Source organism: Microtus ochrogaster, chromosome 7 (assembly GCF_000317375.1).
Source record: "Microtus ochrogaster isolate Prairie Vole_2 chromosome 7, MicOch1.0, whole genome shotgun sequence".
Classification (NCBI taxonomy): domain Eukaryota; kingdom Metazoa; phylum Chordata; class Mammalia; order Rodentia; family Cricetidae; genus Microtus; species Microtus ochrogaster.
In genome coordinates this window covers 28,093,346-28,115,873 of record NC_022014.1, presented here as the reverse complement: position 1 = coordinate 28,115,873, position 22,528 = coordinate 28,093,346, and the positions used below count along the sequence as shown (strand labels likewise).

Genomic DNA, 22,528 nt, shown 5'->3' with positions numbered 1-22,528 from the left:
CGCACATGGTGCACATCTTTATGTGTGGGTAAGACACTCATACACATACATTTTAAAAAACTCCACCCCAGCTTAGTGATAAGAATGCTTGCCCAGTATTCACAAGGCCCTGATTCCAGCACCACAAAATATGTAAAAATAAACCTGGAAGTCACAATAATAGTGTTTATATAAGCTAAAGATAGCAACTTTATACTGTTCGATCTAAAATTACTCTCTTTGCCCATGGACCTAGTATCCAGATTTCTATGTATAAATCAGAACATTGGGTCAAACAGTGTTTATTCAATGTAAAGTAACCCCAGCCCCAAGGGGAAGAAAGTTCCAAGGATAATCGAGAATAATACAGATTAAATACCCACCCACACGTTTGTACTCTTCACACACACACACACACACACACGCACGCACGCACGCACGCATGCACGATCCATACATCCAAGTTGCAGCAGTGATAAACACCTGCTTCTCCTCCAGCCTGAGTGACAGCTGGTAGAACCTCATAGTTTGAAGTGGGGCTCCAGGATGGGTCCTGATAGCAGCAGCTTGTTCCTCCATGCCCCTGCCTTGCTAGACGTCAAAGGGAGTTGGGTGCGATGCCTAGGAGGTAGGTGGCAACTCTTCCCCACTCTGCCGCAGACGTTTCTTGGCTCGGATCTCATTCATGGCCTCTTCTATGGAGCGTGTGTCCCGCTTGTTGGCCACAGGCACTGGCAGCAGAGGGGAGAGTGGGCAAGACCTTAGTCTCTGCTCCCCTCCCCCAGCCTTGCTCTCCTCAATGCCTCCCTAGCTCGCACCACGGCTCACCACAGCCATAGGTCTTGTTGGCCTGTAGCATGTGGGCTGCATCTTTGGCTGCTCCTTTGCCAATAAGGTGGCTATACTTGTCCTTGTAGTCGCTAGCAGGGCTCACCACCACAGGTCCCTGCTGGGCTGCCTCCTCCTCCTGTTTCTGAGCCAGCTCCTAAGGGCACAGAGATAGGGCACCTGCGCTCAAGGATCTGACCCCAGCTGGCCTCTTTCAGATGACAGATATAGGTTCCAGAGCATAGCTCACCTTTAGCTTCCGTTTCTCCTCGGCCTTCTGGGGATCCCACTCCTCTCCATGACGGTAGGAGTCCAGCTCTTCATCTGAGGGTGCAAACTCCTGGGGATGAAGGGAAGAGTAGAACCAGAGGTCCAAGGATATGTGTGATCTCATTCCTCTCCTCCCTCAGGTAGCAGGGACAGGCTAAGAGGAGAGGCAGGAACCCAGGCTTTTTACCTTTTTGAAGATCATGACATAGCGACAGTCATCGTCTTCTCCAAAGGAGAAGGATGTGAGGCCTGCCACTTCTACTACGTCATGTCTGGGAAGAGAAGGCACAAGACAGTGTGGTGAGCCATGAGGGGCCCTGTCCCCTGGCTCCTCCATGTCCCTCCACTGCCCATTTCTTGCCTCCCCAGGCTGAGAGACACTCACAGTATGCTCCTCTCTATCTTGTTCATAGGCTGAAACTTCTTCTTGATCTGTCCACTGTCCTGGATAAAATCAGACACCTCTTTCTCCATCTTAGGAAAAACAAAAGGAGGAGGACATAAGGTGATAGCTCCACCCAAAACTCTCCTGGGCCGACGGTCTTTTTAAACCTCCCACTGCTCTCCCATGCCCCGAGCCACTGGCTGTCTGGAGCACTGTCAATACAACCAAGTCCTCAGTCTTCCAACTCTTACTGCAAGTCCTTCCAGAAGCTGCCTTTGAGCTCTCCAGTTGCTCTCACCCTTTTACGAAACTCCACTTTTTGTTGTTTGTCTTGCTCTTGTAGTTTCTTCAGGCGGGCAGCCTGCTCTAGGGTGAGAAAGGGCAGCATGAGGATAAGGCTGAAGGATGGGTAGCGGTGGTCAGGCTTCCAAGAGCGCCTGCTAACCACTGGAAAGTGTGCTCGGACAGCAGATACCACTGATTCACCAACTATTCTGATGGTCCCCCCATCACACACCTGACATGGTGCTAAGCCCAGAGTATCAAGATGGCTGCAACTATTTTCCCCTTCCAGGGCTTGTGTGGTGGGAGCCACAAAGATTGGAATCACACACACCCTTCACTTACCAACCCCACAAGAAAGCCAATTAGCAGTCACTAAATGCCCAGAGTACAAAAGAACTATAAGGCGCCTGAGGAACAAGAACGGCATCAGTGTCAGGTTTCTCAACTTATCTACAGATAAGGGGAATTATTTAACTTTATATCTCTATGTACAATTATTATTTTGGAGACATTTCACTATGTAGCCCTGGTTGGCCTAGAACTCACTATGTTTCAGGCTAGCCTTAAAATCAGCAACATCTGCTTGATTCGGCCTCTGGAGTGCTGAGATTAAAGGCATGCACTCCCACAACCAGCTTTTAACTTCATGCATATTAGACAAATTGTAGAGACAGAATTTCTCTCTATGTAAACCAGACTAGCCTTAAACTCACAGATCAGCCTGCCTCTGCCTCCCAAGAGCCAGGTTTAAAGGTATGTGCCACCACTGCTTGGCAAAATTCCTATATTCTATAGTGCCCCCTCACATACTTCTAGGGCCTGGATGATGCTGAAAGGGCTAATCTGATGCCCTTCTTACCTGTCCTGTTTTTGTTTTGTTTCTTTGTCAACTTGTAACAAGGTAGAGTTATCTGAGAGAAAGTAACCATAATTGAGAACATGCCTCCATAAAACTGGCCTGTATCTGGACAGTGGTGGCTCACGCCTTTAATCCCAGCACTTGGGAGGCAGAGGCAGGTGGATCTCTGAGTTCGAGGCCAGCCTGGTCTACAGTGAGTTCCAAGATAGGTCCAGAGCTACAGAGAAATCCTGTCTCAAAAAACTGAAAACAAAAACAAAACCCTCTTAACAGAGACAGAAACTGGCATCAGAGAGTGGACTACTAGTGTAATGGGCCTGGCTATGGTTTTTTGGTTTTTTTTGGGGGGGGGGGTGAGGTATGGAGGGACTGTAGAAGAAATTTAGAACTTTGGGCTATAATGTCCATTAAGTACTTTCAGTCATGATGTTTTATCACAGCAACAGGAACCCTAAGACAGCACCATTTTTTTTTTTTTGTTTTTCAAGACAGGGTTTCTCTGTGGCTTTGAAGCCTGTCCTGGAACTAGCTCTTGTAGACCAGGCTGGCCTCGAACTCAAAAAAATCCACCTGCCTCTGCCTCCCGAGTGCCGGCATGCGCCACCACCACCTAGCTAACATCACCCTTTATTTTTGGGGGTATAGGTGTCCAAAGTTAGTTAAATAAACTCTCCTCTCTTACTGAATGTTCCTACCCTTCCTCAGATCCTGCCTTTATACCAGATCGTCCCTCTGCCTTTAGTGCACAGACATGACTTTTCAAAAGGGGTCTGGGAAGGTTGAGCGCAGGGCTTTAGACCTAAAAATGAGCTCTGCCACTGAGCTACAGCCCCGACAGCAGTGCCTAGCCACCTGGCTGTCTGCCTTCTCTCCCCAGGCACAACTCTGAGACTGGATCTAACTCTACATCCCAGGCTGGCCTCAAATCTGCAGATCCACCACACTAACCTAGGGACTGACTGAAACGCTAGTGTGGCGTGAAGCTCGGGCCTTGCACATGCTAAGCAAGTGTTCTACCACTGACTGAACAACATTCCCAGCCCTCAGACCACTTTTAACCTGGTCCCTTATCCTGCCTCTTCTTCTAGGATGAGTTTGCTGCCTCTTGTGATTCGGCATGCCTCTTCTGTCTGTTCCCTGGCCTGAAATGACCCATCTCCTTTCTTTTGGCATTTCAAAACCCTAGGTTTACTTCTTCCACAGGGCTGGAGTCCCCAAAGGGGCACTGAACCTCTTCCTACTTCCTAGTCTCGTCATGCCTTTGCACACATCGTCCCTTCTAGCTGGCATGCTTTTCCACCTCTTGCGAACACTGACCTGTCTCCAGGAGTCAAGACTTCTCCCTGTAGGCTCCAAGCACATGCACTGATAAAGACACGGGGTTTTGTTTTGTTTTCTCCGCATCTTTCCTTCTAGGCTCTAAGCTGCTGGAGGGCAGGGCCCTGTTCACCTCCTCTCCAGGGCCTGACAGACTGGAGGCTCTCACCTCTGACTTCACTATCTTCACCATCCATTGTTTTCTAGTTGGTTTCCCAGGCTTTTTTGCATCTTGGGAGATGGATCAAGAGTATGCTCGAGAACATGGGCTAAAAATGTGACTAAAAAGTCAAACTGGGTTCCAAATTCATCTACTTAGTAAGCCGAGACTCAGGCAAGTGGCTGAAGCCCCTATTCTGTCAGCTAGTGGGAGTTCTCCTGTCATTCATCTGAACCTAAGTGATTTCAACTGTTGACTATTAAGATCCGCTTTCCCGGAGGTTCCAAACAGACTTCATTCTCTACTGAATTACCTATTCTTTGGTGCTCAGCTCTTTTCAGACAAGTTTGACAGCCCCCCAGTTAATCTCTCTTACCTATATATTTCTCCCAAAGCACTTAACTGGTTATTAAGGTTCTTTACGATTATTCATAAATGTCTCAGACACGGTCTGTAACCTCCCCGATGGGTTTCTTGGGCTCTACAAGTTTTGTAAATAAGGGACTACAGATATTTAAGGGTCCTTGAACATTTGGAAGGCATCCTGCCTGTCCTGCCTCCTTTGGGCAGATGGGGAGCAGGTACCAGGTATGAGATTTGTCCATGATCAGGGTCCACATTGTTGAGAACTGGGTGCACCCTGGCTGTCCTTCCTCTAGGGTCCTTCAAACGCCAGAGCATGAGCCAACACTGAGTAGGCTCTTCGGGCCGCGCCCTACCCTGGCTGCCAAACTCCAGAAACCTTTCTGATTAGCTACTCAGCACAGTGGGGCCACGGGCGAATCGGAACCTGCAGGCCATTCTCATCCCTCCAATCAACATCACGATCCGGTTGGGCAGCACAGGAATTTAAGGACAGAGTTGGCAAGGGGCTGTTGAACAGAGGTATGAGGGACTGGGTTAACTCAAGGAGGAGGAGCATAAAGAAAGGAGGCTCCAGCTAACCAATGGGAGGTGCTATGGTTGAGGCAGGTCAGAAGGAAGGAGAAACACTTGGAGGTAGCGCTTGAAGTTGAGCTAGCCAATAGAGAGGAACAGATTGTAGATGGGCGTGCCCTAAACCTAATCGTAATAGAACTGGAGGTACGCGGGCCCGCAGCGGTGGAAACGACGTCCTCCAATCGGAAGAAAGGCATCCTACTAATCAGAGCTCGCCAACAGCAGACAGGCGGGCCCGTTGGCCAATCGCAAACAAGGACTGCAGAAGGCCAGGATGGAAAGGAGCGGCAGGAGGCAGGAGACAGGCTGAGGTAGCCAATCATTGTCTGCAAAGAACAGCGGGCGGGCCGGGAGGCCTTTTAGGGACTCTGAGGGTCTCAAAAGTGGCCTGTGAGGGTCTTTTAGGGCAGGAGGTGGCATTGTTCAAGGAGGGAAGAGTGTGGTCCCAAGAACAAGGCGCAGATACGCGGTTGTGGATTTGGGAGCCTCACCTCGGGCCTTGCGCCGACTCTCCTGGTCACCGACGCTGGGTGGCTTCTCCATAGAGCTCAGGATGGAGCCCAGTAGGTCCGCCATCTTGGGAATAACTGAGAGGGGGCGGTGCGTCTTAAAGGGAAGGGCGAAATGCCTTTAAGGCCGGAAACACGTCGGCAGCGGAAAAACCGCGCTGCCCCGCCCCGCTTTTGGCAGCCGAGCCCAGGCCAGCCGGCCGACTTGCGTGGCGATCTTCCCGCCCCGCCCCCAGCAGACATAGGCCGGAGGCTAGCTGGTGCAGAGATGTTTAATGGCAGTTCGTATAAACCAAGCCCATGCACAAATAGAAAGTGCTCGTGGAGCCAGCCGGGGGCCCCCTCCGCGCCAGGGAACCAGACGCCCGGCCGCGCAGCGCCTTAAATAGATTCTTCACTATACTCTGTATGTTACAGTATGTACATACCCCTCCCCATGGGAGCGGGACTCCGCCTCGCGATCCTATGTACACCCCCTCCTCTTTGGAACCCGGGGTGGGTGGCCAGAGTCAGGGTGATGGGGAAGACAGGGCCAGGAAAGGAGGAAACAGACGCAAACATGCGGAGTCAGGGTGGGGCAGTCACCCCTGAAACACGAGGGCGCGCGCAGCGAAGGCAGTGGTGGGGACGAGGCGGATACATTCATCATAGACTAGTCGAACAAATAAATAAGGCAAGTCAGGAAGGTCTGAGTCAGGTGCAGGCAGGAGCGGGGTTATGGAGAAGGTGCAGGCAGGGCTCCGTAGATCACAGCTGAAGATGCAGATATGTGGGGTACGGGTCTTCTGGAGCCAGGGACCGAAAGAGGAGGCACGACCAGAAGGGAGGAGAAGTGTAGGTCTAAGGCTGGGGAAAGGGGCAGGGGTTCTACAAAGGGCTCCCAAAAAGGTAAAGGAGAAAAAGCTGCCGACAGGGGGCTCCCCTAATCCCGAAAGCCTTCTCCTTGTTAAGACTGCCAGGGGCCCCCAGGGTGTGGAGAAAGGGGGTGGAGAGGTCAGGTGGCCAGTCCTGGCTGGGGCAGCCCTTCCAGCTCCTGGTTCTGCTTCAATTCCCTCATCCTGCGGAGAGACAGAGAGTAGTCAGAGGCGAGTGCTGGATAAGGAAAGATAGCAGGGCAGAGAGCCAGTGAGGTAAGGGATTAGAACCTGTGTCGGCAGCGCCGCAGGAACCGCATTATCTTCCGGGCTGCCTGGTCCTGCTTCTTGGTAAGAAAGGAGCCCCTGGTGAAAGAGAGAGAACTCATAGAACTCAGGCCTCCCAGCCCCCCATTTTAAGTCCATAGTAGGCAAAAGCAGGCAGGCAGGAAGAGAAGAGGGAGTGGGCTTTATCAAAGAGGTAAGCAGGGGTCCGTAGGAGGGGCGGGTGGGGGGAGCGGTTCCTACTTGTTTCGGGCCGGCAGGGGGCCTGAGGGCCGGTGAGCAGGCCCTGGCCTGCGGCGGTAGGAGCGGTAGTGCTGCTGGATAAGGACGGCCGCTCTGCGGCTCTGCTGAAACCGCTTCTGTTCATAGTAGCTGCGGAACTTGCTCTGAATCAGGATGGCCGCCTGAGTCATTTTCTTATAGAGTGCAAACTGCAGGGAAGGAGAGAGGGGACAGGAGCTGAAATGGAGGGGCAGAAATCCAAAGCCCTGAAGGTCACCCTTAAGTTAGGTTGATGCACAGCCCTTTCTCTAACCCACACTCACGCCCAGAGCTCGTGCCTAATACCTTAAGTGCAATCCAGGTCAGCTTGTGGAGAGAGAGGGGAAGTTAGGGCTCTCAGCCCAGGGACTTGTTAGATGGGGTGGTTGTGTGTTGGTATACCTTTGAGAAAAGGCTCTAACCTGCTTGTACTTCCGATAACAACGTTGGATCACAGCTGCGGCCACCTCCTGCTGCTCCTTCAACCTCCGGCCCTAAGGAAAGAAAATGAGGCCAAATCTCAACATCTCACTGCCTACCTCATGGACTCTGTACCTACTCCTTCCTCCTGAAGTCCCCTCCTTAAAAAATGGTTGTTTTTTTTTTTTCATATTTATTTGTGTGTGTGTGTATGGGCATGCCTGTGTGTGGACATCAGAGGACAACTTGAGAGAGTCAGCTCTCTTCCCCTATGAATTCCAGGGACAAAATTAAAGTTGTCAGACTTGGTGGCAAGTACTGGCTCCCCTGGGCTCTTTCTTAGTCCCATTTAAGGCCTCTGAATGAGTGCTCTTTCTGCAAAAGCACCGGGAGACCATGGGCTCTCTGACCTTGTACTTTCGGAAGGCTGTCTGGATGACTCGTGCCGCCTCATACAGTTCCCGCTGCTCATGATCTGAGAGTGTCAGCAAGGCAAAGTCACTTTCCATCTTGCCACTGGTAGATGCAGAGAGGAACTCTGCCCAGGAAGGTGCTGGAGGGACAGCTAGGCGACCTCGCTCCAAGGGCAGCTCACTGTGGGGAGAGAAAGGCTATCATGGAGCATCTTAAACCCCTTTATCCCGGCTAGAGGTGGCTACTGGGGACAATCTTCAGCAACAAAGTCTGAAAAAGGGTGGCTCCAGAGTTCATCAACAAGTTCTGGTCTCCTGAACACCCAGGGCCGCAGCCAGAATGGTGCTTTGGCTGTAAGGGAGCCTGCTTCCTCCCACCCATCTTTCTCTGAAAAAGAATCTGAAGGCTTTGTTCTGAGCTGGTCACCTAGTAGGGGCTGAGCTGGGGAAATGGTCCACATTCTCCAGGTAACTGGCTAGCCAGGACATGGTCTCACTAAGCCCCACAGTGCCTGTCTGCTCCCTTGGTGAGGCTCCAGCTTCAGGGAATCCTGAGAAGTCCTCTCGTTTAATCCGCTCTGGTGTGGCTTCGATGATCTGCTTGGCTAGTGAGATCATGTCCACCTGGATGAAGGGAGACAAGTGAACTTAACTACTGATGGTCCAGCAGCACAGCCTAAGCTGTAGCCTTAAACCCCACTCTCTCATCTTTCGAGATACCACCGGTACATGCCCCAGGAACTGCTTTTCTGCTCGCTAATTCTGAACTAACACTGCTCATTCATTCATTCTGATTGATTCTCTCTGAGGGACACAGCCCCTTCATGCTGTTAAGTTGTGGAGAACACAAAAAGTGAAGGATAAAGATCTTAGCATCCTTCCACTTTGTCCACTGTCCCTCTTGGATCTGCCCTCTATGCCCTGGAGTAGCCCAAGCCTATCTTGCTTCAGGTCTCCAAGAACCAGCCTAGGGCTTAACATAACAACACTCCTGGTGAATAGCTAGTTGGGAGGCAAATAGCATACTGCTGGCCATACTCCATTATGCTGGCTTTGGAAGTTTGGGTTTGTTGTTGTTTTGAGACACTGTCTCACTATGTAACTCTGGCTGTACTGGAACTCACTGTATAGAGCAGGCTGGCCTGGACCTCACGGAGATCCTCCTGTTCCTGCCTCCTGAGATGGAGTTCTTGTTTCCTAATTAAACGAGTGTGTGCACAGGTCCTAGCACTTGTCTTCCAGGTGCACTTCCCAGCAAGTGGCCCACACCGTTTTTCCCAACACTAGAGAGGCGGAGGCAGGCAAATCTCTGAGTTCCAGGACTCCAGAGTGACATAGCGAGACCCTGTCTTGAAAAAACAAAACAAAACCAAAAAGAACCTTTCCCTTCATGGGTTGACAGGTGATTGCAATGGTCCAGTTCTAAGTGAAGATACTTCCCAAGATTCTTAACCTCTCCTACCTCGTGACTGCTGAATCATAGTCTGGAAGGAACTACTAAGCAAAGGGGTCCTGTGCCCACACCCAAACAGTAAATGGTTTTTCTTCTAAAACTGAAGCCAGGCTGATCTGCTTCATGGAACTCTTGTAACCCCACCTCTGCACCTCACTCCGTTCCTAGCCTTTATGAATCTAAACCAACATAAAGAGTACCGGGATCACATCCACAGCTGGTGGGCTGTCAGTATCCTCTGGAGGAACCCCATCCTTCTGGGCTAGTGCAAGCCCAGAAACGGAAGGAACAGACTCTTTGGAGTTAGTGGCTTCGTAGTCCATAAACAGTAAGGGTGTCTCAGGGGCGCCGGAAGAAAGCTGGCCTGGAATCATCTCCATAGTAATTTCAGAAGCCAGCAGAGGAGCAGGGGGAGGACTGCCATCTGGGGCACTTGAATAGGCTGATGTGACAGAGAAGGTGCCATCTGACAGCTCCGAGGGTGAAGAGACGCTGCTCAGACCTGAGTGGAGGGCAGAATGGGTAAGGACAGCGGGACCTGCAGGACCCCTGAGTCTCTTACCTCAGCTCATTTCAGTTTCTGTCTTTTTTTTTTAAATATATACTTAATTTTATTTTATGTGTGTGAGGTTTTTTCCCCCCAAATATATGTCCATTGTAAGCTACTATGTGGGTGCTGGGAACAGAACCCAAGTCCTCTGGAAAAGCAGCCCTCCAGCCCCTCCCCTGCCTCTTCTTGGTCCCATTACCTCTCATTCCTGTCTCTCTCACTGTCTCCCACCCTTCGCTTTGCTCTGGACATTTTTTGGCCAACTCTCACCAGTGTCTGGGCTGGAGGAAGGTGGAGATAGAGCAAGTGGGTGCTCAACTGAAGGCTCCTGTCTCTGCAGCTCCTCAAGGCAGCGGGCAAGGCGCACGTGACCCCGAGAATGGGCCACAGATAGGGGGAGACGGCCCAGGGAGTCAGGAATGCTCAGTGCTTGTCGATTCCAACAGAAAAGGAGCACAGCAGCTTCTAAGTGTCCCAGTGCACAAGCCCACATCTACGGAGAGACGGTGGAGTGAGGCCTGGCCATCTCCAGCCAGTTCTCAGGCCCTGGCCCATTGCGGATTTCCCTGCACTCCTCAAAGGACCACTCCTGGAACTTGCTCTGTAGACCAGGGTGCCTTGAACTCAAAGATCCACCTGCCTCTGCCTCCCAAGTGGTGGGGATTAAAGACCCGCACCACCACCGCCCGTCAAATCATTCTTTTGAAGCATCCGTTCCTCTGCTTATTGCCCTGAGGGAACTTGGAAACAACATCCTCACCAGAGGGGTGCAAGAGAAATGGTCCACGTTGAGCGGGTCAACCTCTTGCTCTAAGTCCAAGCTTCCAGTCTCCACACTCCTAGAGGTTAGGGTCAACAACAATGCCCAGTCAGGGAGGAAAAACTGGGACAAAGTAGGAACATAGAAGCAGAAGGACTGGAAGTGACTTTAAGTTGGTCAAGAAGTCAATGTCTTAGGTCAGGATATTAAGAATCCTCCAAAAACCAATCTTCAGAGAGCACACTTCCCATAGTGACCCTGATCCTTCCAGGCAGGGATCCAAGTTCTTACTCCCTGGGGCTTTAGTCTCAATAGTGCTCACCGCCACTGGCTCAGAGTCTCAATCAGTCGAGCATAGCCCTGGGCAGCAGCCAGATGCAGAAGGCTCATGCCCCGGAAGGGGCTTCCATGGATCAGACGTTCAGGACCTCTCCAAGTGGAACGGGGGATCATGCTCTCTACCAAGACCACCACACGTGCCTCGAAACCAGGGCCCTGGCCTTCATCCTGCAGTACATACACCCGTATGCAGAGATTTGGGCTTTTGGTCCTGCAGGTTATCTTACCAGCTTCAGCTTTTAGCGCTCTCTCTCTCTCTCTCTCTCTCCCACTCCAGGTTCCCACTACCACTGATAGCTCACTGGTTCTCCTAGTTTGAGTCCCTTGCACTCCATTGCCCACACTGGGCTTCCATACTAGTACTGACTGGTGCCACCATGTTCATGTATACTTTTCTCCCGCATGAACCAGCATCTTCTCGAAGCCCCCAGCCCTTTTTCCTCAGAGAGTCAGAACCCACAGAGCTCTTGGGCCCAACATTCCTGATTCCTCCCCCACCCTCACCTTCACCTCCACCCTTCAGATCAGAAATAGTCCAAAGCCTGTCATGCCGAAAGGGAAGAGAACTCGCTGATGAGGCTGGGGAAAGGTGAGTTAGGGATGTTACATGCTAGAACCACTCTCCTTATAGAGATCCTATGCCCCCACTGTAGACTGTGGTCTTTGTTGTAGAAGTACCTGAATTGGAGGAGCCTCTGGACCCTGGCCAGGTGCCTGCCCAGCTGCTGCAATCTCTGCCATCCGCTTCTCCATTTGCTCCAGCCGCTCCAGGATGGACATCCGGAACTGGCTGTCTGTGGGGTGGGCATGGGAGACTGAGTAGACAGGATCTAGGTGGTGCTAGTAACATTACTTGTACCCAAGGTCTGGGGGATGAAGAATGGGATGATCGAGTCTTCTCTTCCCCTATACAACATCCTCCTTACCCACTCATCTACACAGAACTAACCAGGAAGGCTCAGCTCTTGAACTAAGGCTATTAATCTCATGCATAGACTAGAACCAAGATTAAGAACCAAGGCTGGCTGAGCTATGGTGGTGCATTCCTTTAATCCCAGCACTCAGGAGGCAAAGGCAGGTGGATCTCTGTGAGTTCGAGGCCAGCCTGGTCTACAAGAGCTAGTTCCAGGACAGGCTTCAAAGCTACAGAGAGACCCTGTCTCGAAAGAACAACAATGAAAAAAAGAACCAAGGCTGTTTCCTCCAAGACAGAGGCATCAGGAATTCTCCAGTGCCCATCTGGTCCTCAGCTAACTAAGCCACATATTAGCATGTCCTCCTCCAGCCTTTTCCTAAACAGAATGTACCCTAAGTTCTTGTTCCTTATACTACCTTTGTCCCCCATGATGGGCTGACGTACTCCAAGATCCCCCTTCTAGGCTAAGCCCCAAAGTACTTGAAGACTAGAGCTTCAAAAGCACCACCTACTCCAGCAGATCCTCTGCAGCTTTGCACAAAGGATGGTTGGGGAGAGACGGTGACAGAGATGGGTAGCCATGTTCATTCTTCCTCCTCCCAACTCCATGCACAAATTAACATACACACACACACACACATTTATGTACACGCAAACAGAAGCTGTATCTGTTCCCTTTTGAGATCAAATAAGGACAAGGAAAGGAAGTGAGAGGGGACTAGAGCCTAGAGAAAACAAGCACAGAAAAATAGTGAAGACAGGGGATGTTCTACAGTGCCATGATAGAAGGGATTGATGAGCAGAAACTCAGACAGGACAGAGAGGGGAACAGATCCAGAAAGTCCCAACCAAGCAATTAGGAAAGAAAACAGGCAAGACCAGATATAGTTCAAGTGGGAAGAAAGGAGACCCGGCAGAGAGATGACACACAGATTAGAAAGGGGTAAGAGTAAAGTGATGACCAGCCAGAGCAGCACAGATCAAAGCTGAGGATGCTACCAAGCTCATCCCAAAGCTAGGAAACTAACGCGACAAACATCCACTCACATCTGACACATCTACTCAGGCTGTACCACAAGTGTGACCCGCCCCCAAGAGTGAGGCAAGAGTAGGAATAAAAGCCTCCTGGGAGAGAAGGAGGATGGCAGGAGAACTGAGAAGAACCGAGAAGCAACAGAGAAGCAAAGAGTAAACCTTGAGAAAGCAGAGGGTCAGATAGAGTTCTCAAGCCCCCAGAAAGGAAAACAAGTAAAGGAGCAGAAATGGGACCAACTAGCCGGGCGATGGTGGCGCACGCCTTTAATCCCAGCACTCGGGAGGCAGAGGCAGGTGGATCTCTGTGAGTTCGAGACCAGCCTGGTCTACAGAGCTAGTTCCAGGACAGGCTCCAAAGCCACAGAGAAACCCTGTCTCGAAAAACCAAAAAAAAAAAAAAAAAAAAAAAAAAAAAAAAAAATGGGATCAACTAAAACGCATATAGCATATGTGTAAGCACGCCTGTATGGGCAAGAGAGGACGCTTTAGTAATAACTCTACCGACAGTATCACACGTTTCCAATTTTCTGTATGGATTTTCTGTAATTTCCAATAGCCCTATAATGAATACAACTTTACCATCCAAAAGAAAAAACATAAAAATAAATGACCTATACTTTTTCCTTTTAATTTTTTATTTTATGTGTATGAGTGTTTTGCCTGCATGTGTATCTGTGCACCACTTGTGTGCCTGATGCCTAGAGAGGCCAGAAGAGGGCATCTGATCCCCTGGAACTGGAGTTACAGGTGATTGTGAACCACCATGTGGGTGCTGGGAATCAAACTTGGGTTCTCTGCAAGAGTACTTAGTGCTCTTAAATACTGAACCATCTCTTCAGCCTGGGAGGCCTCAAACTTGAGATCTTCTTACTCCAACCTCCAGAGTAGCTAGAATTACAAGTACACACAACTCCTTGCTCAATTGTGTATTTATTTAACAATAACAATTTTAAACAGAGAGTGGTACCACATGACTATAATCCCAGTACTTGGGAGGTAAATGCAGAAGGATCCAGGAATTCAAGGGTATAAAATGAGTTTGAGGCTGGCCTAGACTACATGAGACCCTGCCAAAAAACAAAACAAGGGGGCTGGAGAGATGACTCAAGGCCATCTTAAGTACCATGGCTACTTTTCCAGAGGACCCTGTTTGATTCCCAGCACATACAAGGCAGTTTACAATGGGTGTAACTCTAGTCCCAGATGATTGATACCCTCTTCTGGCTTCTATGGGTACACAGACACATAAAAACACCCGTACAAATTAAAAAAAAGCTCCAAAATTCACAGAAATAAGGACAGTTTGCTACCACATTTAAAAAATGACTAATGTTCCCTCCAAACATAAATAAAAAAAAAAAGCCAGTGGTGGCACACACCTTTAATCCTGTACTTGGGAGGCAGATTCAGGAGGATCTCTGAATTAGAGGCCAGCCTGGTCTACAGAGTACGTTCCAGAGCTACACAGAGAAACCTTGTCTCAAAAACCAAACAAACAAACAAAAAACAACCCCCCACCCAGAAAAACAAAAAACAAACAAATGAAATGAAACAAACAAACAAATACCAACAAAGCTGAGCATGATAGCACATGCCTGTAAATCCCAGCACTCTGGGAGGCAGGGGCAAGAAAATGGCAGCAAATTTTAGGCCAACTTGATCTACAAAGAAGTTCTAAGATAACCAAGGCTACATAGCGAGACTCTTTCTAAAAAACATTAATACACACACACATACACACACACACACACACACACACACACACACACGCACACATGCACGTCCAGTGGAAATGGCAGCAATAGTGGGCTTTCCTGGTGCCTTGAAAGGTAGAGCATCATGTTATTCTCATGTCATGCCTAAAACCATGGGTCACAGGGCTCAGTACTCACCATCCAGTGACAACCAGTCAAGCTGCGTGGAAGGCAGAGACAGGAATCGGCGGGCTCGATACTCAAAGAGCACAGAAGCAGAGAGGGGCCCCTCCCGCCCTGCCACCTGCAAAGACACCAGCCCTACCTCGTGGGCTGGGGAGAGTAGGTCAGGGAGAAAGGCTCTTTGCCTGGCTTCTTTCCTGGCTGATTGGCTTTATTGGAGCCAGTGATAATTATTAGTGCATATTTCTCCCGTTCCCTTGGTGTGGGCCAAGAGACTCCCAGCTTCAGTGTGTAGCCTTTGCACTAATGGGGCGGGGGGGGGGGGGACTTAACACATCTATGGACCAGAGAATTATTGGCTGTAGACTCTGAGTTAAGAGTATTGCTCAGCAAACATGATGGTGGCTAACTCCTTCAATCCTTTAGACCAGAGTTCAGAGGTCATAACCCTTGCTGAAATGCAGGAAAGGGAAGTTGTCTGCTCATCATCAGTGTCTGGTAAGAGCTGTATCCAGAGTCTCAATGTCTATCACCCCGAGGAAAAAATCACCAGGCCTCAACCTCAAGACCAGGGGCTGAGACTTTTCTCCCAATTCCTGGCTTCTCTGGTCTTACTTCCCCTTTCCCTTCATACGTGGTTGACTGGGGCTGTGAAGACCAGGAGAGAATATACTCCTAAACAACAACACTGCCAACATGGAGTACCCTGAGGAAGACAACTGTTGAGTCCTAGGTTGCAGGGAAGGGTGGTGGCAAAAGATAGGGAAGTCAGTCTAGACCAGCGCTGTCCACAAGAACTTTCTACAGTGTTGGGTATGTTACTGGGAGCCCTAAAATGTGTGGTGGTTAAACACTTGAAATACGGTTGGTGTGCCCGAGGAAATGAATTTTAAGTTCTATTTAATTTTAATTAAATAGGTCCATGTGGCTGATGAACTTTCTCCTTAGATTAGTGCAGAAGACCCTGGTTCCAACTAAGCTACAGAGACAGCATGGGCATTAGAGATACCTTTGGCTACATGCTTAACCTTAGAGGAGGGAGACCAAGATCACAAGGAAGGTATGGAATTAGCTAAGGTCATTGGTTAGATAACAACTGGGCTTCTTAGATTGTATCCTAGATTTGGGGACACTAAGACCATCCTCTTCTGTCTGCTGTGGGAACTGGACACTCAGCCTCAGGGCTGGAAGAGGCCTTTGTGCCCTCAGAACAATATATTTGTTTCCAGTGCTTCCTGGAAGCCTGGAGGTCCTCAGTCATCTTAACTGTCCATAATGGCAGTCCCTCCCCTCATTATTCCCGATCTCCATACCAGGACAGTAGCAGCGTAAGACACCAGGCTGGACAAGAGAGGCTGGCACTGCGATGTGGTCAAAGACACAGGAGTAATGCTCCGCGGCCTCCGTCCAAGGGCCTGTGATGAGCACCTTGACCCCACCCTGCAGACAGAAGTCAGATAGCCGCATGACTGGAGTTGGGCTTTCAGTCACTCATTTATTTAGATCCTTAGAAATGACCACTGTACAGCAGGATCTGTGCTAGAGTTTAGAGGTTCACTGATGAACAGGACCCACCTTCCGGCCAAGTGGTTATTTATCTCATCAGAACTAATTTTCTTTTCTTTTTTTAAAGGATCTCATGTAGCTTAGGTTGGCCTCAAACGTCCTACGTAGCCAAAGATGGCCTTGAATTCCTGATCATCTAGCTGTCTCCTATTAATGTGCACCACCCATGCCCAGTAAAACTTCTTTCCCCAGTGCTGATGATCCAGCCCAGGCCTTCTATATGCTAGGCAAGTGTCCTACCACTGAGCTATACCCTGAGCCCTTTACTGGACTGTCCTGAATCTACTAAGAAACACAGGTCAGGGCCTCCGCAGGAGGATCAAACGACTTTCATCAGAAAGCTGTGTGCTGGGCTACTTCACTCCACTGCAGTTCCCTTCCCTCCTGAAGTCAAGTGGAACTTCTCTGTGCCGACCACAGACTTCCGGCTGCCCAGAATTTGAAGTCATATCTCAGTGTACATTTTTTTCTCTAGCGTTAGTCATTAGTGGCCCCCATGGCACCTTAAAACAGTCACCAAGAAAATGAGGTCCCTGAAGGGCTCTGAAAACCACGATAACACATTGGAGGGGGACGGGGAGAGGAGCATGGATAAAGACTATGAAAATACAAGAAAAGCTACAGTTTACGTAAAAGCAAAGGTTAGGAGAACCAGGGGGATGAAGGACTTGGGAGATCACCTAAAGGCAGAGTATATGTCTAACATGCTAGATTTGCTTCCTAACATTACAAACAAACACACAAAAGCCATGAAAACTGAGAAATAAGGTCACAGGCCACGGGGTAAGAGTTAATAAAATTCATTTTGAAAAACCAGAAAACAAGTGGGAGAAGAGAAACCCAAGACTCACCTCTGGGTAGGACCACTCTGGGGAAAAGTCTGTGATGGTGTGAAGAGCAGGAGAGAGCTGGGGGGTTGGGGCTGGGACACTTGGAGCTTCATCACTGATGAGTTCGCCCATAAGGTCTGGGAATGACGAAAGACTGAAGGGCTCTAGCTCACTGGAGCCACCAGAGCCCCCAAACAAGGCTTCTCCTCTTGTTACCCTGCCTGATGGCTGCAAGGTGGCAGGTGAAGATGGGGAGGAAGGAGGGGGTGAAGGTACAGGTGGCACAGTTCCCTGGCCCTTGAGTTCCTCCCCACTATCATCATCTTGGATAAAGAATTGGTTTCCTCTTCTCCCACTTGCTCCCAACTGTGAAGGGAGACCTCGAGCAGCTGCCTGGGGCTCCAGGGCAGCAGCAGGTTCCAGGGCAGGACAGGGAACATGAGTGCCCTCTGCCTCAGGGAAGTCTGGGTTTACTCCTTGGCCCCCTCCATATGTCTGGCCCCTCTGGGGGCTGTTGAGAAAACGATCAGGGTCAAAGGCAGGGCTGGGGGGAGCTGGTGGGGCAGAAGGTTCAGAACCTACAACCATAGCCACGCTCACAGAAGGTCTAGGTTCAGCCTGGGGAGCCAAGTGCCTGGTGGGTGTCAGGCCCCCAGCACGCTGCTCTAGTCCTGTTAGGAGGAGGATGGCAGTGCCTCCTCTTGACGAACTCCCTTGAGAGGTAGGAGGGCTAGGTCTGATTTCTAGGGGTTCTGCAAATCCTGAGGAGGAGGAAGAGGAAGAAGAGGAAGATGGGGAGGTATGTGCCTTGGGTAGCTCTGAAGGAAGTGGTGCTATCAGTGGCGGAGGTTCAGGGGGCTGGGAGTGGGATATGGAAGCCAGGGTCAAAGCTCGGGGCTCCACTTTGGGAGAGATGATGCGGTGTTTGGTGCTGCTGCATTTGTGGGTGAGGCTCCCGGAACCTGGAATGGAGAAGAGTAGGAAGAAGAGAAAGGATGATGATACATCCTTCTCCAGCAGACCCTTCCTGGAAGCCCCGCCCCCATCAGTAAATCCACAGTGTAATACTGATTATGACCACTGGGAGGCATCAGAAGTGAGTCTCCCCCTCCCTTCAGTTTCTCAAAACAAACAGGTCTAGAGGAACAGAGTAGGGGAGGAGCCCTGGCTTGAGGCAGTGCTGAGAGCAGAGGGTAAAGGCAGAGCAAAAGAACAAAAGAACCAAGGGGTACTAAGGAGGATCAGAGCTAAGGTTGAGTGTGATCGGTGGTGTGGGATGGTAGGGGCAGGAATTACTAAAAATAGTAAGCGCAAGAGCCATGGACTGCGGGGACTATAGTGTGTACATTCTGGAGCCAGTGTTGCCAGACAGGAAGTTCTTAGCTCATCTGGCCCATCTTCCTGAACATGCAAAGACTTGCAAATTAGTATGCAAATTCCATCAAGTCAGTTATTAAGCAGTGTGGCTAAATGGGAAAACAGTTCCAGAGTCAGGCTTCACTTACCAAGGCCCCCACTACAGAGGCAGGCATGGGTTCGGGGTGCTGGCTTGGTTGGGTGGGTGTCCAAGATCTGTTGCACCAGCTGTTCCACAGAGAATTCCTCCGACCCATTCCCACAGCTCCACTTGATGCCATGAACTACAGGAGATTTGGGGGACACTGTGAGGCTTCCAAAGGACCTCGATGGCTCCCCTAAAGCCCTGGCATGCTGTACTTAAAGCTGCTCAGACATACAGCTCATAGCTGTCTTTCGCCCCCCTCCATATTCCACATCTTAGACTGCACAGCCTCCGTGTCTGGCCTCCAAACAGGAACGCTCCCTCCTGGCTCAGAGAAAAACAGCACGGAGCTCTAGTGCTTTTGGGAAGCTCCACTCTCCCCTCCCTTAGAGCTTGATCGTGCTTGTTCCTTACACATGGGCTTTAGCTGTCCCAATAGCTCCTCGCGTGACCACTTCAGCCACTCCCGCCGGTCGCTACTGATGGAACAAAAGATGGGGCTACAGCCCTTTCCACAGTCCTCTAGGGCCGGAACGTTCAGGTAGTGCACGAGGACGATGTCAGGGTTCTGGGAGCACAAAGGCACGCGCCATGGGCCTAGGATTCAGGGCCTTGGCTTCCTAGTCCTCACTTTCTTCTGAGTATTACCCCCAATTCTAGTCATCCCCAATTTCCATCATGTTCTAGCTTCTTTTTTTCCCACTCAGAACCTATTCCACTTCATCTTTTCAGACCCCATGTTCCTCAAAGAGCCAGAAATCTGGCTCCCTGAGTTCTCGGTTGGTCTTACCTGGAGCAGCCAGTAGCAGCGCCGATGGAATGTGGGGACGATGGAAGAGTGAACGTAGCAGCCATAGAGACACTGCCAGGAGACAGGCTGGGGTGGGGGGAGGGCTAGTCTGCTCCCCAACTCTTCCTCTGTTCAGTCCCTTTGCAGGAATCCCAATCTTTCCACCAGTTCCTCTTCAGCCCTCTCCCTACCCTCACCTTCTTCCTACCCCTTCCAAATTCTGGCAGCCTTAAGTCATGGTTAAGGGACAGAGAGAAGAGAACAGAGGAGCTGGGGAATCTTACAAAAAAAGGGGGGGCCCAATTTGAGATATGGGAAAGAAATCTAAGGGCAGAGAGAAAGTGCAGAACAACAATGATTTGGGAAGAGAAACCGTGTTTAGAACATAATTACTTAGATCCCCGTGGGAAATGCAAACAAGGGAATGTGAAGGGTATGTACATTGGTGCCATAGGCTGGGTTGTGGAGGGCAAACGTGAAGCTGAGAGAGAGCTCAGCAATCAGTCAGCTGATCCAGAGTGACTGAGAAGACTGACTGAGCAGGAGAGGCTGACAATGTCCCCAAACCCTGCCTGCCAGGCTGGAGTGTAGGCAAGGGCGATGTGTGGATGTCTGATGCTCTTACCTCCATGCCCTGGACCTTGAGTTTCATGTGGTCCTCTCGGGTGGTCTTCCCGTCCTTCCGCTTCTTCCAAAGGTAACCATCCTTTCGGTATTTCACCTTCTTACGATTGTAGAGGATAATGGAGCCATTCTGAGGCCTGGAAGGAGAGTGGGGAGGCTTGAGGTTTGTGAATACAGCCCAGGATTCCTGTCATTTTCCAAACTGGAGAACCTTCTCACCTTGTCTTTGGGGCACAGGACAGCCACTCATCATGTTTCTCAAAGGTGATCAGGTAGGATGCGATCTCCTGGAGGAGAGGAAACACTTGGGTCACCCCCTTGGTCAATGTCTCAGGGTCTCTGCAGAGGTATGGCAGGTATTTGGGCCAAGCAAGGTCTCACAGTCCTCTTAAGAACAGCTAGTTCTAACCTAACTTCAGGTTGGGGATATAGTTCCGTAACAGAAAAAGACAGTGCTTGTTTAGCATGTGCAAGGCCCTGGGTTCAAGTACCAGAAGGAGAAAATAAAAACAACCTAACCTCTTATCTCTCTCTCCCCATACTGGAGCCTATATCGTGGAGCCAGCTTCAAGTTTACCCTTTATTCATGTTAGGTACTTTCTCTGTGACCCTTTCTGCGAAATGTCAATGGCTTGACACTGACAAGGACCCCAGGTTCTCTGTCTGACTCTAAGGCTTCCAGAAGGAGTATCAAACTATCATTCCTACTCTTTACTCAAATTCAACCCACTGGTCCGGCCAGATGGGTTCATTGGTTCCTTCTTGAACACACCTCCAACAATCACATTCTCCACGCTACTGCCCTACAAGCCTAAAGTACCATATGAATGCCTGTGTCTGGAAATCATGAGTATCATACGAGCTTCCCAGGTGCTCTGTGAAGACTTGCTGCTTCTCTGAACTTCCTGAAGGCTCTGTAGCGCCTACAATAACCATATGCAAACACACCCATTTTTATTGACAGTACATAGTCTCACTACATAACCTTGGCCTGTCTTCTTGAACTTGATATATAGACCAGGCTGGCCACAAGTGTGTTGTAATCCTTATGCCTGCCTCCTGAGTGCTAGGACTGTGGGTGTGACTGCCACCTCTGGCTTTACAGACAATCCTTTTCTTTTTTTTTTTCTTTTGATTTTTTTGAGACAGGGTTTCTGTGTAGCTTTGGAACCTGTCCTGAAACTAGCTCTGTAGACCAGGCTGACCTCGAACTCACAGAGATCTGCCTGCCTCTGCCTCCCAAGTGCTGGGATTAAAGGTGTGCACCACCACTGGCTGGCTACAATTCTAATACTGAATCAGTAACTGTCAACCACTAACTGCATACGAGGAAATACAAATGCGTATATAGAACCCAGAAAGTGACATCCCAGGAACTGTGCCCTCCAGAACGTGGTAAAAAGCAAGGGCTCCGAGACAGGTATGTGGGTATCCACCTGTAATCCCAGTATCCAGCACTCAGGAGGCTGAGGCAGGAAGATCAGGAGCTCAGGCCACTGAGTCCCTGTCTCTTCAACTTTAGGCTGGAGAAATGATTCGGTCAGTAAGGTGCTTACTGTCCAAATGTGGACATAAATTCAGATCCCCAGCACCCACCTAAGAAGCTCGGCACAGCTGTGCATGGCTGATGCCTGTAATCCTAATGCCGGGGAAAGAGAGACAAGATGGTTCTTGGTTCTGGGGCTGGCTGGCCAGCTAGTCCAGCCAATCAGTGAGCTTCAGTCTCATTGAAAGGCCAGTGGTGGCACACACCTTTAATCCAGTACTTGGAAGGCAGAGGCAGGGGGATCTCTGTGAGTTCGAGGCCAGCCTGGTCTACAGAATGAGTTCCAGGACAGCTAGTGCTGCACACAGTACACAGAGAGACCCTGTCTCAAAAAATTAGGTAGAGCGTGGAGAGTGACTAAAGAAGACATTTACACAGACCTCTAGCCTCCACAATCATGTGTAACCACACATGCCTGCACATATGTACATATACACATCCATACCCCACCACACAGGCCAACATGTGGAGAAGGTTAGCCTGGGCTAAATGGTGAGACCCTGTTTAAGGAAGAAAAAAATAAAGTGAGGCACACACCTGAAATCCTAGCACTAAGGACATGGAAGCAGGAGAATCAGAGTTCAGGGACTGGGACTCAGTTGGTAGAGGGCTTATCTAGTATGCACAAGGCCTTGGGGTCGTTCCCCAGAACCACATTAACTGGGTTTGGTGGCACACCTGTAGAATCCTAGCTCTGGGGAGGTAGAGGCAGGAGCATCGGATATTTAAGATCATCCTTAGCTACACAGGGAGCATGAAGTCAATCTGGGCTACATGGGATGCTATCTCAGGGGAAGAGAGAGAGAGAGGAGAGACAGAGAGAGAGAGAAAGAGACACAGAGAGAGACAGAGACAGAGAGAGAATAGGAAAAAGAATGAGAGGCTGGAGAGATGGCTCAGTGGTTAAGGGCATTGCCTGCTCTTCCAAAGGTCCTGAGTTCAATTCCCAGCAACCACATGGTGGCTCACAACCATCT

At 50.0% G+C, this 22,528-nt stretch overlaps 2 protein-coding genes across 2 annotated transcripts in view; both read right to left on the bottom strand.

Moving 5' to 3' along the window:
* Window positions 1-265: 265 nt before the first annotated feature.
* On the bottom strand, window positions 266-5,705 carry Spag7 (sperm associated antigen 7). Its single transcript, XM_005349656.2, has 7 exons — window positions 5,514-5,705; window positions 1,761-1,828; window positions 1,463-1,551; window positions 1,265-1,349; window positions 1,058-1,147; window positions 808-964; window positions 266-710 (listed from the first exon to the last, which is right to left on the bottom strand). Exons 1-7 carry the CDS (start codon window positions 5,596-5,598, stop codon window positions 601-603), a joined length of 684 nt encoding a protein of 227 aa, XP_005349713.1. The 5' UTR covers window positions 5,599-5,705; the 3' UTR covers window positions 266-600.
* An 84-nt stretch (window positions 5,706-5,789) lies between these two features.
* Window positions 5,790-22,528, bottom strand: part of Camta2 (calmodulin binding transcription activator 2) — an 18,801-nt gene continuing 2,062 nt past the window's right edge. The window contains 20 exon segments of the mRNA XM_026780060.1: window positions 5,790-6,589; window positions 6,677-6,749; window positions 6,914-7,101; window positions 7,238-7,258; window positions 7,354-7,425; window positions 7,762-7,945; window positions 8,192-8,388; window positions 9,418-9,719; window positions 10,038-10,260; window positions 10,528-10,606; window positions 10,850-11,034; window positions 11,545-11,660; window positions 14,710-14,844; window positions 16,008-16,134; window positions 17,112-18,052; window positions 18,596-18,730; window positions 19,006-19,159; window positions 19,382-19,453; window positions 20,007-20,142; window positions 20,225-20,381. Of these exon segments, the coding sequence (XP_026635861.1) occupies window positions 6,113-6,589; window positions 6,677-6,749; window positions 6,914-7,101; window positions 7,238-7,258; window positions 7,354-7,425; window positions 7,762-7,945; window positions 8,192-8,388; window positions 9,418-9,719; window positions 10,038-10,260; window positions 10,528-10,606; window positions 10,850-11,034; window positions 11,545-11,660; window positions 14,710-14,844; window positions 16,008-16,134; window positions 17,112-18,052; window positions 18,596-18,730; window positions 19,006-19,159; window positions 19,382-19,453; window positions 20,007-20,142; window positions 20,225-20,381 (3,974 nt within the window). The 3' untranslated portion in view covers window positions 5,790-6,112.

What these genes read in the sequence shown, in the direction of transcription:
- Spag7 (XM_005349656.2), bottom strand. Translation starts at nt 5,598, where the DNA reads ATGGCGGACCTACTGGGCTCCATCCTGAGCTCTATGGAGAAGCCACCC. An exon ending in GAGTCGGCGCAAGGCCCGAG is followed by an intron (nt 1,829 to 5,513) that starts GTGAGGCTCCCA and finishes TTCTCACCCTAG; the next exon opens with AGCAGGCTGCCCGCCTGAAG. An exon ending in AGGAGAAACGGAAGCTAAAG is followed by an intron (nt 965 to 1,057) that starts GTGAGCTATGCT and finishes CTGTGCCCTTAG; the next exon opens with GAGCTGGCTCAGAAACAGGA.